This window comes from Ctenocephalides felis, unplaced genomic scaffold (assembly GCF_003426905.1).
Source record: "Ctenocephalides felis isolate EL2017-DRISC unplaced genomic scaffold, ASM342690v1 CF-g0.4_SCAFFOLD_03570, whole genome shotgun sequence".
In the NCBI taxonomy this organism is placed as follows: domain Eukaryota; kingdom Metazoa; phylum Arthropoda; class Insecta; order Siphonaptera; family Pulicidae; genus Ctenocephalides; species Ctenocephalides felis.
This window is the reverse complement of record NW_020539724.1, coordinates 10,841,514-10,862,117: the sequence shown is the minus strand read 5'-3', so window position 1 is coordinate 10,862,117 and position 20,604 is coordinate 10,841,514. Positions and strand designations below refer to the sequence as shown.

The window sequence follows — 20,604 nt, the reverse complement described above, 5'->3', positions numbered from 1 at the left end:
CCGCTTAACAACATGTATAGTAAATAACCAATAAATTATAACTTTGTAACAAATCCGTGATTGTAATTAGAAATAAACTTTCAGATCATATTCAGAACCAAATCATTTTTTTAAAATGGTTTATCAGTTTTTATTTGTTAAGTTACTTATCTATTTATTAACTTTCCAAAGATAGATGTTGCCATAAATTCGATTTGCCAATTTCACTAAAATCCACGATCAGATTAAATTTGCATTTTCTTAAAACTTTTCTCAATTCAAATGTGACTTGTTATGTTTTCTCAGGAACTACTAAACATAATTCCATGAACTAATAGCTATTAATTAGGCTAAAATCAGTTCTAGAATTCAATGTAAAACACCACTTATCTTTAAGAATATTTCAATAGTCCCACATCACGACATACCCGCAAAAGTTATATCTTTGGTTGCCCACCTTTGATTGTTCATAAAACAAAGGTTACTCCCTCTGACCTTACCGGGAAAGTTATTCGATATAAGATCTTATATATATATATATATATATATATATATATATATATATACAAATATATTATATATATATATATATATATTTGTTTTAGTATTTGTATTTGTCGTTTGTCGGCAGCTTTGCGATTTTCATTATCATGAGTTTCCATCTCCTTGTAGCCGTTATCAGGGTTGGTCTGATTTAGAGCATCCTCGCATTATTAAGTAAGTCATATACTGATAACCTGAATCGTGATATCAAATGTCAGTTTCGAAGATTTCATGATAAATTTGTCAACACTGTTTAGACGTCATTTTTGGATACTACTGTGATAATAAAAAAAATTAAATAATTTGAGAATCTAGCTATACTTTTCTTGTATTAGTTGGCTTAAAACTAGTTTTTACCATGATGTTTCAGAAATTTATCTAGTTAACTTCTCGTAGGGCAAGTTATAGTAATCGCAAAAAAATCGAAAATGAAAATTTTCATATATGTTTACGTTTTAAAATCTTCTAAACATTTTGGCATATCTTAGAAAAAATGAATGTATGTATGTGTGTGTGTGCGGATACAATTTTTGTCGACGATTTCGGGCACACGGATGAAGCGATTTGAATAATTCAAAAAACATTCGATTCGTATTGATAAGGAGACGTGCTGATTAGTTTTTAGCGAAGGCAGATCTAGCCGTTCCGGAGATATGAGGCAAAAAGTGTTAAAAATGGTAACTCAGTTTTTAAGAGAACGGAGCGTCCGATTTGAATAAATCGAAAAACATTTTACTTGTATCAACAAGATGAACAACTGATCAAATTTTTATGAAGGCAGGTCTAGCGGTTTCGTAGATATAGTAAAAAAGTAAAAAAAAAAGTCATTTGGCGGTCAAAAATGATTATTAAACAAATTCACATCAAATTATCAGATATTTTATAGAGATTTTAACAATAAGTATAAATTTTGTTTACATTCCTATGGGTTCCGTACCAATGTTTATCCGTTAGACATAATAATTATTAATTTATTTAGACATATTAATTATTAATTTCGATATAGTTACAAACGCATTATTCCAGACACAACTAATTATCTAGAATTAGATGAAGTTTTCTTCCAAAAATTCTAGGGGGTCAAACATGCTAGCAATTAGCAATTAGATAAAGTTCCCTTTCAAGAATTTCAAGAGATCAAACATGCTCGCAAAAACAATTTTCCCACCACTATGTAGACTATTATCACTATATAGAATGGATTAAGTTCCTTTTCAAGAATTTGGGCAAATATCCATCCCTCAAGGTGAATTTGTGCGGTATGTATATCCAGCTGTTGGATTATTCGAACATTTGCGTGACATTTCACAATTTCCTTTCCCTAAACGATGCCTTCGTTTATTTATTAGAACGTTTTAGATTAATATGCCAGACGCACATGCGTGCGAAGAAACGCTAAAATCGAGTCCAACCCAAAAGAAAGTGACCGAGGTCTTGTTGGAGATTTTGGGAATAGAATTTCAGAAATGACATTGGGATTTTTTCCTTGAAAGATTTAGGAAAGGTCGATTTCAAGATTGGAAAATAAATAATTTAACGAAGTAAACATATTACATGAATATGTTTTGACTAATGATAATCATAAACATATTATAAGCCAAGATCAAATTTTGCAGAATTCTCGAAGCATCATTTTTGCTTCATTAATTCTACTCACAACAAAAAAAAACTAAATCATGCTTCATTATTAGACATCTTTTTTTTAATATAAGTAATATCTTCAAATTGTGTCATAAAAATATGTATTGCATTGAGATCTATAAGAAGCTAAGTTCAAAATTTTATCTACAATCTGGTGAAAGTTTCACAACAAGTTCTTCAATTAATTATTTATTCAAATAATTTGCAAACATTTATTGAATTACACAAACATTGGATTACCATTCGCACTGGATTGATAAAAAAATCTGAACAAAACGCGGAAATTCTACGACAATATTTACACAAACCGTGATAAAAAACGCGTGTAGTAGCTCCTTCCAACTCCAAATCTTATTCAAATATTATGTTATTTTCAAACAATTCTCTGTGTATTTTTAAATTCAGAACGTTCGCTGTGAATAATATGATAAGTATGCATAAAGTTGTATAATATTTGTGTCCTTGCAAAATAGAGGAACATGCAGCCTTGAAGAAAAGCTTTCAAGCTTTTGGGACGAACCCCACGTAACACGTCTGAGAAAAGCTTAAAGTATTTCGGAATCGCTTCATGAATACAAGAATAAAAGTTGTGTCCGAAGGAATTATTACAGTTTGGCGAGAAGATTTAGTAATTTTTTAGGCAAAGAGACAAAATACTTTGTGGGAGGTGATTTAAAAAATTTGGGTCCAAGTTTCGCAAAAAAAGTTCGATAGAATATTTACTTTTGGTTTGTGCCTTTATGACATATCTCGAACACATTATTTGTTTCAAGTATATAAATACATAAATTTTGTCATATATAATTCTTAAGAATTAATAAGAATAAGAATATATTCTTTTTACATAAGTTTAGAATTTTTCTAAAAGAATTTATATCTCAAAAAACAAACACATACCTTTTCCAAAATGCACAAAAATTATCAATCTACAATAAATCATTATAAATTTCGGCCGATTTTTATAATTTACCTTAGGGACCATAAATTTATAAGATGAGGCATTTTCGAACAGAATACCGTTTCGTTGATTAATGTTGAAATGTTTGAAAATAGCTATATAATGCCAGGTGTTCTCGAACAAGCAATATACAACCATTATGATTTATATTACAACACAAGTATTAAGAAAGCATTTATGAAGTAAATCTGTGTAATTAATTTCAGCCAAATACCGCGAAATATTATATACCTTTGTAACGAATACGTAGTATTTCATGTCAGCATATATAAATACTACACAGATAAATAAATTTGAAGAGAAAAATATGTTTGTTATTTACGTAATTGGATATAGTTTGATATAAACAACAGGAAATAATATTTACGAAGATATATAATAATACTTTTTCAGTGTTTACACAATATGCAAGTAGTAGAAGAAAATTGTAATAACACCTTGTAATACATTTCTTTATGAATGTTTCTACTTAGAAAAACAGTATGAAAGGCTGTATGTGCACGGTATTAGCAATAAATACTTCATCAAAAAAGCAGTCGTTAAATTTGTTTAGATATAATAAATTTATACACAATACACAACTTTCCAACAAGAATGTAAATGTAATAAAATTAATTATGCTTTTAATTATAAAGCCAATATGAACATACGGTATAGAACTATGGGCATCAGCTCCAAATTCAAAGATGCCAAAACAAATTACTTTAAAAAAATTTAAATAACCCGAGGTATGTATCGAATTGGTTAATCCATAAAGACGTCCACATACAAACACATTCAGACAATTACAAAAGCTGCTTCGAGGATCATCCAAACCCATTTGCCAGTACACTATGCCAAAACACTGCCAGGGTAGAATTTAAAAAAAATCATATTAAATGAAAATATGCAAATTTGGTATTTCTGAAGTCTTTTTTTTAATCAGTTTTATTTTTTGACTCTTTCATGACAGGTTTGAAAATTACTATAAAATAATAAAAAAAAAATAATAATGCAGTTATTATACTGACGTTATTCTAAATTGGTTTTGGAATGAAAATTAACTTGCTTGGATTGGCAAATTGTATAATAACAAATTTATATTTTCTTACTCATATGTTCAACGACGGTCATAATTTCGGAGTTTCATGCATTCATAGCTATAAAATATTTCATAACTGTTAATAATGCTAAATAAAAAATTCCTTGCGCAAATCATTTTATATAAATAATTTAAACTCGGATGTTTTAAAAACAATATAATTTATATCCTACAATAACATATATCTTACCTCTGTAAAAATTGCCTTTCTACAAAGACTATATAGCAACAGCTTTGATAATCGATGCAACCTGTTGGCCTCCCGGATAATATTACATTATTGTCCAGTTCAGCGAACAAAATAGAATGAGTTTCACAAGAAATTTGATCAATATATGGATATAGTAATATCGCGGTTTATTTATTTATACTATAACACTCGATAAAAAATAAATAAAAACTGTTGACTACGACACGATTTGAAACTGAACTATTGAATTTGTTACAATCTAATTAACGCGTTGCTACACATAAAGTTGCTATGGTACAAATATTAACATACACGCATAGTTATTGTCTAAAAAATTTTCTGCAAGAAAAGTATTGAAAAAAATCACACACTAACTATTTATGATTTTTAAACGCGCATGCAAAAAAATTCATTGTTGCTGATATTGACGAGTAGGGGGTATTTTTAAAAACTATTTATTATTTTGTATTATTAAAAATTAAAATTAATTTCCGAGACGTCACTTTTCTATGTGCCAAGTGTTTATATATAAATTATCTTTCGGTATGTTTTGATATTTTCTGTTTTTTTTTTTTTTGGAGTACGCCGGCTTCTGTGGTAAGCTCGAAGCCGTGACTGAAAGTTCGCACACGGCAGTGGTAGCGTCAAGCGGGCACTGGGACCACGCGCATGCCATGGGGCGGTAAAGCTCCTTTCTCGTCGGGTGGAGGATACACTCGAAATTTCTATGAAGTTTACACTAAAAAGTTGTGTATGGCTTTGGGTTTTGAGGAATTTTGGACAAACTTGGCACTTAGTAGAAACAAATTCGATATATGAACAAATCTTACAAAGTTATTAACAAATTGACTTTAGATATCTATAATTATCATGCCCAATTTAAGATAAAAATTTGAATTACACATAGGAACAAAACCAAGGAACTACATTTTTTGGAAAATCGTGAAATTCTTGAGATAAAGTTTTGATAAATTTGCATAATATAATAAAATTAGAAAATTGTAAATATGACATTTTTAATTCTGGCTGAAATATAGTAGATGAACCTAACTGATGTGTTTGTTTAAAATAAACATAGTTTATTGTACTTTTTAGCAATCTAATACAATATTGTCATAATTTTTATTTTTTAGTTGTGTTTTAGTATTCTGCAGTCAATTGAAATTATGAAAATTATAAAAACTAAATATAAACACATGATTTAAAAATGTAATGTCAATAATTTCTTTCAAGTGATTTTGTAGTATTTTAAGCTATTTACTATCAAAACATGCTGAATTTAATTTTTTAAGTCAAGAAAGTGTCTGATTTTTATACAATATATTATATTGATTGCTAAATTAAATTATAAAATTTATATTTAGTGTTTTATGAATATATTAATTTACAGTTTTTTTATAAAAAATTATTTTCAAGTGAAATTATTTTATTAAAATAGTATTAATATATTTGAGATAAATTTAATTTAAGATTAAATTAATTATGAAAGTTTTCTATGATACTTTTTATAATAATTTTATTTTTTATTTTGATTATTTTATTTTATTTATATTTTGACTTTGCCTGAATAATTTATTAAGAACACAATAAATTTTATGTGAACATAATATATATATATATGTGTGTGTGTATGTTTAATAATTGTACACAAATAGATATTCAATCACATGTCTTATTTAATAAAAATTGGTTAGTGATTCACGTATATTTTATGCAATAATAATGTAGAATTTTAATGTTACTATTTATTTTATTTGTTATTAATGTGGAATGTTATTATTAAATGATCTTTTCGTAAGTGACCGATATATACAAATTGTTTTCATAATTTGTAACAGCTAATTTATATTATTAATTTTAATTTTAATCAACAGTTTATAATTTATTCTAAAAACTGATGCCTTTGGTGTCTCAGATAATTTTTGATAAATTCAGATAAAGCAGTGTAAAAATGATGTTTTCAGAAAACATTGAAATTGTAACATTTTTTATTTAACCAACGTACATTAAATATTCTTGTATTTATTTACTGACATGTATTAATATTAAAGCATCTAAATCATTAGAACCCAGTTGTCATTCCTAATTGTTTAATTTAACGTTTGTAAAATTTTAAATTTTAGATTTCCCTTATTACATTTCGAAATTAATTAAATCTATCGCTTTGAGTTTCCAGTCTGAAATTGTTACAACACAATGTTCCGAATAAATCCCTCTATACATATTTGTATATTGTTTGCATTCGACCAAATCAAACTAACCGAGAATTCAAATCGAGGCGGGAATGTACAATTTAATTTAATTATTGCCGAACATCGAATATGTAATTAAAATTGACGGAAAAAAGAGCAAAATTTCGTTTATTGGGAAAACGGGCTGAAACATTTGGAAATGGAAATAAACAAATCCGCAATAAATATATAGAAATATATATGTATAAATATTTTATGTTTGATCATTACAAGAGTTGGATTTCAATTATTCACGATTCTTTACTCGAGTCCTTTGTGCTAAATCGCGTTTACGATTACCTTTATATAAAATCATATCAGTTCTTTTATGTTTTTTGCTATAAAATGTACTTCAATTGATGTGTACACTTATTTTCTCGTTTCTTTGTAGGATTCTGACATTGTAATTGTGAAATCGAATACGTTCAGTAGACCGTTTATGTTATAATTCTCTACACAATGAGGTTGTACATTGCAACATTTTATTAATCCTTAATATGATCTTTTAAAGCTTTTAATCGTGGACTTTTTGCTGTAAAAGCTCAATCAAAAAAATAAGATCTGAGAAGTTTGAAAAAGGCATTGATATAAATTCCGTGAAAATATTTAATTATCATGAAAAAAAAATAAAATTATTTGCAGAAAGTAGCAAATCAAATTTTGCACTAACTAGTATTTGCCTATACTAGCTTTTCATTATAATTATAATTTAAAATTGGCTATTAAAAATTTTTAATAGAATATTATATTCAAATTGGTATAAAAACAAACCTCCAAAATTTATTCACTTCATTTACATTCAGTAAGTTTTATTAAGTAATATTTATTTTTATTAAATAAATGTTTTATTAAGTTATGTTTTTATCAAGTAAATAAGTAATATTTTTAAGAATAAAAAAAATATAGGAGAAAATATATTATCTATTTTAGAGAATATCAAGTTACTCTTGGACCTTTTGAACGTTGAGATCAATTTCCAGCATATAACAAGCTCATGTTACATTAATTAAATTGTTTATTATAAACTGATGCAAAATAGCATCAGAATATAATAGCCAATTTATGAAGTATTGACAGTTTCAATTACCACACTAAATACTGTTCTATCAAGTTTACAAAATAATATTACCAAGGAATTAGATTTTAGCATCGTTATATAGATGATTGAAATATTAAACACTAGTATTATAAAAGACAAGTTTTTGTCTTTAAATAAAAGTGGGTAATATTTTAGCTATTTTGATATGGTTTCTTAAAAATCCTTTATCATCAGACTTATAAAAAATATGATCATAGACATTCAAATCGCGAAGATAATGAGATATTCTCTAAAAACCAGCTTTGTGTCATTACAGATGATTTCATAAAGGCATAAAACATAAAACACAAATTGAAATCATACTTTGATATTCAAAGACGTATTATTTCACAATAAGATAATATTACTGATTTTGTTCGAGTCTGCAGGACGAAGGATAATGATGCAAATTGAATTGATGTTTTTCGACAAAAGGATTGATATTTGAAATGAAGACTATTTTCCATATCTTGGGAAAGAGAAGTTAAAATATATAGTAAAGCATATTCATAGAGTTACAGTCATTTTTTATTTATATATGTTTTTTTAAACTTGCAGGCATTCTAATGACTTGATTTTTTGAAATTGATTTTATTGTAGCACTAAACTTGAACTACAAAGAACTCTATAAACTAGCCCCAAAGTTTTGTTTTAACTAACGACGATTAGTTAAAAGGTGATTTTTTTTAAGTTATTGAAGGTAAAAATTTAAATAACTTAGCAATCACAAAAATTGATACACATTATCAAAGATTGATAAGTTTCGAACGCACCTGCACAATTCTGTTTACTGCAAGTATCTATGACAATTGTATGCAACATATCCAACCAAGACAAAAAATGTTTTATTGTCGTTTAGGATCATACAAAATACCCAACTTTCCTATGTGTTATGAAATATAAAATATCGTATCAGTAGATATAGCCAACACGCAATTGAAATAATTTTCCAAAGCATCCTATTTGCCACAATATATTAACAAGCTTTTATTTTAATGAACAACGACTACCTACAACCTTGACCAAATATGTACAATCCTAACCTTGCTGAATTTTTTACATCTCCGCCAACATTTCCACTCATTATCGATATTTCCCAAATTCAAATTCCATGTACAAAGTCAATATTCCAAAATAAACTTACAAAAACATATCAAAAGCGGCAAAAACCGTCGATATAAAAATTGATTTCATTGTTAGCCTTTCTCTGGCTTCAACTTTACACATTTACTTTCGATATTGTTTGAGTACTCAAAGCTTTCGGTTACCGCCCAGACATCAAATTAACTTTAATGTAGGCAACAGGAGGTAGAAGGTGGTTTAATCATCTTCTTTCATAAATACTCTGCGGAATTGATGGAGACATAATTATTTTTATGATTTTTTTCAGTAATGTATATACATTCACCCATATGGATCTTAAATGTACAACTGCTTCAAGTAAAATGATGAGTATTTGCTTTTTTGAAAAACATAATTAACACATTTTTTTCTTATAATTAGTTTTTTTATCGATATCCGACGTTTTTTTGAAAAACAAAAATGAAATTACACCACTGAGAGGGATGTCATCCCGTCAAAATTATTTTCACTTTTGAACTTGAGAGTAAGATAAACTTAATTTCAAAATTTCATACAAATTGGAGCGCAGTAAAAAAATTTCAGACCCAAAACGCTCCATCGACTTGAGTAAATATGATGGTAAAAATATGAAAAAACTAACGTTTGTATGTGAAAAAGAAAAGGGCTGTTTTTAGTGGTTTTCCGGCAATTATTCGATTTTTTCTCAGTGTAAGAACCATCCTTGGACTTCAACGAACATTTTAAAATTATAATTGGCCAAATTGGTTCAGGCCTTGATGAGCTATGCGCTTACCAACACATTTTGCGATTCATTTTTATATTTTAGATTGCAATGTAGTAATATATTATATTTCAGATCAAGTTTAAATCCTATAAAAACTCACCATTTATTAATTTTAGTGTTTTATGTATTTTGATATTTTGCGTTACCAAAAATTTATTTTGTATTACCAAGAAAAATATATTTGTATTTGAAATAACAATGTTGTATCAGGATATAGAATTCTATGAAAACGTGAGAGTAGTTACTTGAGAAAATAGAAAATATGTAGCAAAATCTTTGCAAAACAAACGAATAGAATTCAAGGAATTGTTTGCACAAGTATGCAGACATTTCATATCACATACAATGATATCAAATCAGTCTTTTTATTTCACCATACAATTTACAAGTGTCCTTTGTGGACTTCTAGCAAATGTGTAGAAAAAAATAGAATAAATAAATGACAATAAGTAGAATTAACTTCATGCAAACAACCAATTAATAATAGAAAATATAAAGCAGAATCTTTGTAAAATAGTAGATAAATAGAATTCAAAGCCCAGTTTGTGCAGAATTCATGCTGTAATCATGAACAAATCTAGTGTAATACAAATCAATATTATTGTTTGCTTTAATACCGAATGTTTAATTAACTTTAGGCAAACAACCGATTGCACGTGACTGCTTATCAAACGGAAATATCAAATTGATTTTCTACTGATGTCTTAAGGAGGAATCATATCAGACGGTCTGAACAAACAACGAATCGCTTTGTGAACGTTTTACCCGGGACAAAGGTGGAATTAGAAAATTAATAGCAAACATACTAATCTCTCATTAATGGCAGCAATTTACATTGCTTTTGTCCGCATTGAATGTAATAATAATATTGATAGAAATCTTGTACAAAGTTCTCTTCATTTAAAGTACTAATCAGTGACTTCCAAAGTAGTCTATAGGGACCTCAGAGGCAAAATTTAAGGTCAGCAAAATGAAAATTTTGCTAAAAAATTGTATGACTTCGCGAAATAAAAATTGGAGTTCACTATACTTTGACATTTCAGGAAGCTGATGGATTAATAATAAATTAAATTAAATTATTTATTATTAATACATCAGGTTAATTCATCTTTATAACTTACTTCATTTTGCTAAAATAAACTGAATATCCTATTAAAACCTATGAGAAAATTTTGAATGTATACACGTTTAATGAGTAAATTAAATCTTAATTATATTATTTTGAGCAAAAACTAATTAAACCCAATTAAGCTCTTGTACGCCATAAATAAACTGATAAATAATAGCAAAAACTAATTAAAATCGATTAAACTCATACACGTACTCAATAATCCAATCAATAATATAATTTTATTAACTTCCTGGAGGAGAAGTTTATGTTTCCATCGAAAATCCGATTCGCTGATTTTATGTTTTCTTGACGTTTTTTTGATGATATATATCATGGTCTTATACAACTTATTAAAATATTACGGCCTTACGACAAGTAGTTTAATTTTAAAAATTCACCAAAGTTTGAGAAAATGAGTAGTTTTTTTGACGTTTGTTGAATTTGAAATTAGACGATTTACTTGGTATAACGATAGAGTACTTGGTCTTAATCAACATACTAAACTATTAAATCCTTCGAAAGCTGGTTCATCTATAAAAATTATTGATTTTCGAACATTTGCTTTTAGAAAATGCTCAGAGTTTGCTTTCAATTATGTGTAATAAATCGACTCGAAATACTTTTAATCACTCATAAATTAATTTATTTTTTATTGATTAAGTAAATTAATCAAGTTTGATTTGAAATTGCATATAACTGAAAGAAGTGGAATTTTGGAAGTTAATTTTAAATAGAATTTACATTGATGAGTTGAATTTGAATAAAATTAGAAGTAAGAAGAAAAGTAAGATTAAAATTCAAGAAGAGTAGGTTTAGAAGAAAAAAAGGGCGAAGAAATTAGTTGTTAAGAGCAAAAAAAATAAATTCGATAGAATAGGATATTTAAATGAAACATAGTATAAAGTATAAAATAAGTCAATTTTCCAATTTTCTTTGAATTGTAGAAGTTTTGATCAAATAACTCAAAAACGGGACTTCTAAGCTCATTATAATGTATGAAAAATGCATTAAATATGCAATAAAGTTATAAATGAAACGATATATAAAATGATATATGTTTGCATATAATATATTTGAGAATTTTCCAATTTTTATTAAAATTGGAAAAGTGTTTCTTGAAGAGTTTCCACCCACGGTTGTGGATACCTATGATAAAAAACAAATTCACTGAGGTAATGTAATATTTTATGCAAATTATTAGCTGTTTATATAATATTTTGATAAACTTTCAAAATATTATCGTAGAATAAAATTGAGAATTTGATTTTTTATTTGCATGTTGCAATAACTCGAGCTGAACGTCAAAAATATTGTAATATAATTAATTTAAAATCGTAAACATATGTTTAATTATATATAATCCTATATATAAACGGTCGTACAACCGTAAACATATGCTTAGGATTTAGGATTAATTATATTACACTATTTTTGACGTTCAGCTCGAGTTTACATATGTAAACCATCCTATATATAAAAGGCCATACAACCGTCAACAATTTATTGATTTTGTAAAGTAAAAACCTTTTTTAAGAAAAATATTGTACGAAAATTCTCGTAGACGCTTGATTATTTCCGAAAACAGTGTTTGGAAAAAAGATTCGCAATAAAATTACGATAGACTGGTATAAATCTTAATCAGCCGATTAGTACAAATGATTAATGCAATAATCCTGAATCCATTCCAAGTCTGTTTTAAAATCACAAACATGAAAAACCCTCTGCAGCACGTCGCCTGTGTTTTTCCGTCTTTCCATTTTTTTTTCAGCCGTCCTTTTTCGCACAGAGGAACTTTTTACGCGAAATGGGTCACGCGAGGTTTCCACAGAGGCGTCGACGTACCTCGCGCATATACATATAAATAGTGTTTGAACAAACACTTCATAGCCCGGTAGAATCGTGTTACAATCCTAATTAGTTTCTGTAACAAGTCCAGATAAGCTCCCTGGTAGTCTATGTCGTATATATGGATACCGAGAGTCTGAACTTGCTGTTCAAACACACTCGGAACGAGATTCCGAAGCTCCAAACAGACGGTAGAGATGATATGGTGAAGGTACAGAGGATGATATAGGTTGAAATAGGTAAAATTGTTCAATTTTTCTTAAAATTGTTTGAGATAAATAAATGAAATTTATCAATTATTGTCCATACTGTCGACGTTTTCTCAAAAACGTCTGAACCAAAGTCAAAAATTTAAAAGCCATTTGATGCAACCGGATAGTGACCAGCGTTGGTCAGTTTTGCGGGACAATCGTCATCATCTTCGTAAATTTTTCCACGTGTTAGCCCAATTTCAAGAATCGATTTTATAAATTCAAAAACTGTGCGAAAGATATTGGTTGGGAATGGCGTTTATTAGTTTTTGACAAAGCCGAGCCGTTTCTTCAAAAATTTTGACGATTTTGATAAAACTTTGTATAACAATAGATTTCGTAGTGTTGTGACCTACCACAAGCGGTTCAATTTTAAAAATTCATCAACCTTTAAAATTTTGTCGAGCACTTAAGTAATTCTAATCAGAATCTATGTCAAAACATGTACATTTCATATTTTTTAGATAGCTACTGATTACAGTTTACGTCGATACTTAAATAAAATACACTATTAAAACCCAAAATGAATGAAATGAAACGTGTCAAACAAATTAATCTGTGCAATTCAATATTATATGTATGTTCGAAAGATAGCATTTAGAAATTGTATCTATTAATTTTTAACAAAAACAAAATTCTTGTTTTTGACATAAACAGTTGGCCGTTTTACCTAAAGTAAATTAGATTATATGCAATTATAAAGCGCACCATATATTCTGTTTTTTTATCAACAATGTTATAAATTTAGTTGACAAAGAAATCTCAATTATTATTGATAAAGATTATTATTATACTATTATATATAATTATTTATAGGTATCGCGAAGTTAATGCAACTTGCCTTAAGGCAAAATACTACTTGCAGCTATTATTAACTTTTCTTAAATGAAAATTTTTATATATCTTTACGTTTCAAAGGTTTCTGAATATTTTGGAATACCTTAGATAAAATGGATGTATGTGTGTGTGTGCGGATACCCGGATGAAACGATTTGAATAATACAAAAATGCATTCGATTCGTATTGATAAGGAGACGTGCTGATTAGTTTTTCGCGAAGGCAGGTCTAGCCGTTCCAAAGATATGGGACAAAAAATGCCAAAAACGGTAACTCAGTTTTTAAGAGAATGGAACGTCCGATTTTAATAATTCAAAAAACATTTTACTTGTATTAACAAAATGAAGAACTGATCAATTTTTTATGAAGGCAGATCTAGCGGTTTCGAAGATCTAGTAAAAAAGTAAAAAAATGCCATTTGGCGGACAAAAATAATCATTAGACATATGCACATCAAATTATAAGATAATTTATAGAGATTTTAACAATAAGTATAAGTAAGTCAAAAAAAGTAAATTTTGTCAAAAATTTATAGCTACTCAAAAATCTATTTTTATTTCAGAGTAATTTTTTTTTTCAAAAATGTTAATCTTTTTAAAAAAAAATAATTTTTGGTACGGGAAGTTCCAGCAATTTGCCTTCAGGCACGATGCCATGCGCCCCACTAGTATTTATTATTTATTTATCCTATTTGCATAGAAATATGATAGGAATCGCTCAGTTATCTCGACGTCATGCAATAATTTCCAGAATGGACCCGTAGGCCGAAGCTGTAACTAGATGCTTGTTGATGGGTCGAGGAGAATGGGTTGTAAATTTCATGCATGCCGAGAATCATTTACAATTAAAAAGACAGATTACATTGTCCTTGCACAGGAGGATACATTAGTAGGATACATTAGTTAAAATGATGGAATTGCCTGTTTTCACACTACCAAAGTAATAATTTAGGAAAAGGTACATATGAACTATGGCAGTAATTAAAGTAATAGTAATATAAGTTTTTAACTAGTGAGTAGAAAAAGAAATATAAATCATTTTATTTCCATACCTATACTGGTATGTTTCTATCAACTAGCAATAAATGAATGAAATGTGATTTTGATATCTTTTAACAAGAGTTAAAAATTTCTCATTTAGCAATCAGAAATTCATAAAAATTTCAATGAGCTAAATTGGCAATATTTGAGAGCGAGGTCTAAGAAGAACTCCAATGAGATCTTCTTAGTTTTGCAAATGATATGATAATTTTATTACCAATGTCGTTTCAATCTTCTTATGCCAAATGGTTAAGTCATGTCACCTAATGATGGGTAAATTGGTAAGATGCGTTGATAAAGTCATCAATTACATCAATCTAAGTAAACCACGTAAATTATTACCTCACAAAGTACTCCATTTCGATAGATATGTACATATGGAGAGTAAATATCGACTCTATCCAGAGGCAAGAGATGGAATATGGACATGTAGCTTCTGGCTTGGAAACGGATGCGAATTATAGCCGCCCGAATGACTAAATCGATACTGAAGATCGATGTTCAGGTTAAATTCAAGACATGATAATCCCATCTCGATATGTACATTGCAGGAAAAATAGTTACCTTTACTTTATATAATAAAATTCTAGAAAACTAGTGGGGTGCATGGCATCGCGCCTTAAGGCAAATTGCTGGAACTTCCCGTACCGTAATTGAAAATCTTGGTACGGAAGCCAAAAAAAAAAAATTGTACAAAATGTGTACACATTGAGGAAAACTCTATAAAATATACGGGAAGTTAATTAGATTCTTCAACATACCTTTATTGGCACTATTTGTAAATCGAAGTAAAAATCTGATTATATGAAATTTAGGAATTGCTCACAGCAGATATATAAACAATATGCTATAATTGTCAGAAGTATCTTAAGACGTTAATCAAGTTGAAGATTACTTATTAAGTAATTGTAAAATTACTTATTAAGTAAAAATTATTTTGCAAGGAATTCTTATGTACTAACTTTGTTTTATTTATCAAACCTTTATAAATAACCCATGTCATAGAATTTTGTATTTATTCAATATTGCCAACTGAGAGCATCGGTGTGGCTAAGCCAAAAGGGTGGATGAATAGTGGCTTTTTTTGCAATATCTAAAAATATTCGTCAAAGATACATGTGCAGGCATTCCAGAGTGTGGAGATGTCTACATATGTGATCAATGCAGGTTATTTTGAAATGTCCGGTACTTGATGCCACTGTTTAAAATCATCTTTTTTGATACCAAAGTTTGATTGATAGTATTAATTATTTTTTAGCAAAGATTGCGGTTTTGTTAATTTAGTTTGATTTCTAACTTTGTTATCTAACATAAATCATAATTTGATAAATATTTCGTTAAATATTTTTGATTTATTTATAAATAACCTTAGGTGTCCGCCACTAGGGGACTTCCCCCTAATACAAAGTATCTGCGATGATATTTAAGTGTTGTAAAAAATAAAATAAAATATGTGGATGAAAACAATGAAGATATCACAATATTTTGTAATTAATTACGTCTGAGATAACATGCTCCAAAAAATTAAGATCAACATTTTTTTAATATTAATCATTAAATAATCGCCATAAATAGTAAATCCTTTTATCATGCATTGCTTCACATATAAACAAAAACAAGTCTGCAGTTCAAGATACAGAACAAAAAATGTTTAATAAATATGTCATATTTTCAGCAAATCGTGATCAATTTTTTAATCAGAATGACTTTTATAATTATATATATATATATATATATATATATATATATATATATATATACATAATTTTATCTTAATATTGATATGCCCAATCGAGCACGAGCTCGATTCCTATCAATAAAATTTATCGTTATTTCGAAACTCAAATTCCAAAAATGTCGGTAAATCTGATTGTTTTACATGTAACAATGATAAAATTCAAATTTTCAGAGATTTTTGGAACAGATTTTGTACACGCGATCAAATACACATGACTCTACATTTTACACAAAATTGTTAACAAATTAGAAATAACTTTTACTATCTTTGAATTTAGCTTTCTTATTTTACTAATTAATAATAAAGAAATTTTAAAATAAAACGTTTCTAGTAAAATTAAATTTAACATTCATTTAGCAATCTTTATGTAATTGTAGCAACATGTGTCTTTGAAATAAGCACAGAAAACAGCTATATTAAGTGAAGCAAAATAAAACTAAAAAGATGAAATTTTGATAATTTCATGAAAATTTTCATTTTTTTTTTCTTATGTATTACCTTTATAAATATTCATATTATTAAGAAATAGTTCTTATATTGAGCTTTTTCATAATTCTTTATCTAAAAATATGTAAACAATACAAGGCTTTATTATTCTTTTCGATTCTGGAAATGGTAAAATTGTTCAATTATTAATCCAAATATAAAACAACTGGACTTCTGCAAATAAAAACTAATTGCAAACGATAAATAATATTAATATTTTTATCTTTTATCACAGAGCTTTGTCGTTTTTCATCCATGGCCATTGATAAGGCAGGTTAACGGTTGGAAGTATTCGATTTATTATAGAATTCTTCATTAGTGTGTTAACTTTCGTGGGTTAAGGTAAGAATTTTTATATAATTAAATATTACTTTGACTCGACAATTGCGAATTAATTTTAAATTATTTATTTGATGCAATAAACCTTCCAATAAAATATTCCAAAGTTTATGAAAGTATTTAGTGTAATAAATGTGATTTCTAGAAGCATTTCATGTAATGTTAGCTTACGATTTTTGCATATGATTAGTTCAACATTTTTTAAAGTGTATGTATGTTTTTAATTTTTCTGTTAGTTTTAACCTCAATCTCTATACTAACTTTTCATTTATATGTCGTTTTTATATACGCTTTTCCTAATAATAAAATATAATAATCTCTTCTTTTTGCCCTTCATGACCGTTTTTATTAAAATTATTTCATTTTTCTAATGTATGTTTGAATTTAATTGCAATTATTTAAAAAAAATTAACAATTTTTAAGTCGCCATAAACTGTAATAGCAAAAAATTAAAATTATGAAAAAATCGGACAAAAATTTAGTCAAGTTAATATTGCATTATGTTATTCATATATGACTTTCTACTCCCAAATTATAATTTCTACTTTTCATTTTGTCGTTAAAGGATTTCAATCTTATGTTGTTTCGTATTTCACGATTATTTTAAAAATTTTGATCGTATCATTTGTATCTTATATTTTTACAACTTCGTCATCCAATAAAAATCATTCTGAATAAATCCAATATTGTGTAAATCATGACAAGACAAAGATTCACACGTACGATATTGATTTGGAGCAATCTTTTTTATCTTATCATTAATTTATTACCAATCTATAATTTTACGCATAAAGCCGTTGTGCAAGATATTTTTTATCAAATATTACGTCAAAATTATAAGACGTATGTATAGCGGTAACGCTTTTGGAAAATAATTACAAATAATAATAAATGATTTTTCTGAATTTTTTAAATATTTAAATATAATATTTTCCACAGAATGCAAGCCCCAGGAATAATTTTGTCGTTAATTTTTTTGGCGACCTGCGTTTTAGCTGGTCCAACCACTCCAAGAAAAGATGTTAGCCCACCAGTTGTCGATACAAAATATTATCGATTACCAAAAAATATAAAACCTCTACAATACGATGTTACACTCGAAACTAGATTAGATCCAGAATTCAACTTCAATGGGTCAGTTGTCATACATTTGACGCCTTTGGAAAACACCAAAATATAACATTACATCACAGAAGATTAAGAATAAAAGATGATTCAATTAAAGTCCATGATAGTAGTGCAAATGATGTAAATCATTTGAAACCTGAGTATAATAAAGAGCTTGAACAGTACACCATCTTTTTCGACAAAGATTTAAAAAAAGATTTAAAATACTTCCTATTCATCGAGTTTGAAGGTGACTTGGACAGAAACATGGATGGTTTTTATAGAAGTTTCTACAAAAAGGGCGAAACAATTGAGTAAGTATAATCTATTCACAAAATAAAAATGAAGGAACAAATAAGATAGACAACTTTTTGTCGTTGTCTATCAGTTATATATTACAATTTTTTTTCAATAAATCTGTTAAGTCTATTTTTATACCTTCGTCAGCAATCGAGACAAATATTTAAAATTTTAGGATTCCTTCTTGTTTTGATTTGATTTTTTTTTATTCAATTTGCTAATCTATACATCTTAGTTTTAGATTACCAAATTACAAACTTTTGGATAGAAACTGCAGTTTCTATCTCTCAATCTCTATGAGCCCTAAGATCTCTAAAACTTAAAACAGTTAATCTCAAAAGTTTTCCAAAGTTTTACAGATTTCGAAAAAAATGGAAGATAAACAAATATATATTGAGATTAGTTCAAATCATTTTGTACCAATATAGATCTATATTAACACAGTCTTAAATTAATTTTAGGTGGTTGGCATCAACGCAATTCGAATCAACTTCAGCAAGAATGGCTTTTCCCTGTTTCGACGAACCTCATCTTAAAGCAGTTTTCCGACTTACTTTAATAAATGACAAAAAATATTCTGCTATATCTAATATGCCAATAAAGGCAAGCAGATAAAGTGTAAGTAGCACATTATTTTTCTATAATAATAAAATTATTTTAAAATAACATATGATGTCAATATTGACATCTAGGACCAACTTGATTTCTTATTATATTTTGTCCATTTCTCTACAGAGATTATAACGACACCCTTATAAGTACGGAATTTGACGATACACCACTAATGTCAACTTACTTGCTGGCATTTGTAATTTCGAAATACGAACACAAAAGTAATGGACCAGATTTTGAAGTTTATGCTGAAAAAGATGATTTGGAAACAGCCGAATATGCAAGAACTAAAGGAAAAGAAATTTTACAAAGTCTTGAAACATATCTTGGCATCAAATTCGAAATTCCAGTGATGAAGCAGATTGGAATCCCTGATTTTGCTGCAGGTGCCATGGAGAACTGGGGTTTGGTAACTTATAGGTAAAAATCTGAGCCATTTAGCAAATGAATATATCTTTAGAAAATTTGGAATTATCAAATTTTTTTAATAGGGAAACGCGATTGCTGTACAAGGAAGGACATTCGACCATGTCTGATAAAAAGGCAGTAGCTTGCGTTATTGCTCACGAATTCGGTCACCAATGGTTTGGAAATTTGGTGTCACCTGAATGGTGGGAATACATTTGGTTAAATGAAGGATTTGCCACATTTTCGAATATTTTGCAGCAGATAAAGTAAACTATTTTTATAAATTAGTAGAGATCTATCCAGTATGAATTTTTTCTATGGTATTACTATTTTCAGGTGGAAAAGAATGGCGTCTTATGGAGCAATATGTGGTTGACACATTGCAATCTATTTTTGCGGCAGACAGTTTGGAAACCACTCGTCCAATGAATTATGGCGTACAAAGTCCTCAACAAATCAAATCCGTTTTTGATGGAATTGCTTATGATAAAGGTAAATTTGTAGAATGTTTTTATATTGGTTGAAGCACATTGATCTTTGGTAAATATATCTGATCTTAAATAATAAAATTTCCAGCTGGAACCGTAATCAGAATGATGCAACATGCACTCACAGATGCAGTATTCAGCAAAGGATTGAACACATATCTTAATAATAAGTTAGTATTGAATATTACTAAGTTTTTTCATTATTAATGCAAGAACTTCAGTGGCAATGAAAAACTTTTTTTTAAATGTTGTGCCAATAATTCTACAGGTATGCATTAATCATATCTTTAAATTTGCTGCCTTTTTTCAGAAATCACTCCCATGCAAACCCGAAAAATCTTTACGATGGTCTGCAAACACAAGTAGCAAAAGTAGAAGGCACTTTGCCAAAAGATCTAACAGTTGAAAAAATTATGGATTCCTGGCAAACCAAAAAGGATATCCAGTAATCACAGTGGGAAGAAATTACGAAAA

General features: G+C 28.1%; 2 protein-coding genes across 2 annotated transcripts in view; one reads left to right on the top strand and one right to left on the bottom strand.

Moving 5' to 3' along the window:
- Positions 1 to 20,604, bottom strand: part of LOC113383373 (muscarinic acetylcholine receptor gar-2) — a 103,335-nt gene that overhangs the window by 57,613 nt on the left and 25,118 nt on the right. The window lies entirely within an intron of this gene.
- The window catches only part of LOC113383370, a 23,090-nt gene continuing 22,445 nt past the window's right edge, over positions 19,960 to 20,604 (top strand). The window contains 3 exon segments of the mRNA XM_026621642.1: positions 19,960 to 20,134; positions 20,219 to 20,300; positions 20,441 to 20,575. Coding sequence (XP_026477427.1) covers positions 19,960 to 20,134; positions 20,219 to 20,300; positions 20,441 to 20,575 — 392 coding nt within the window.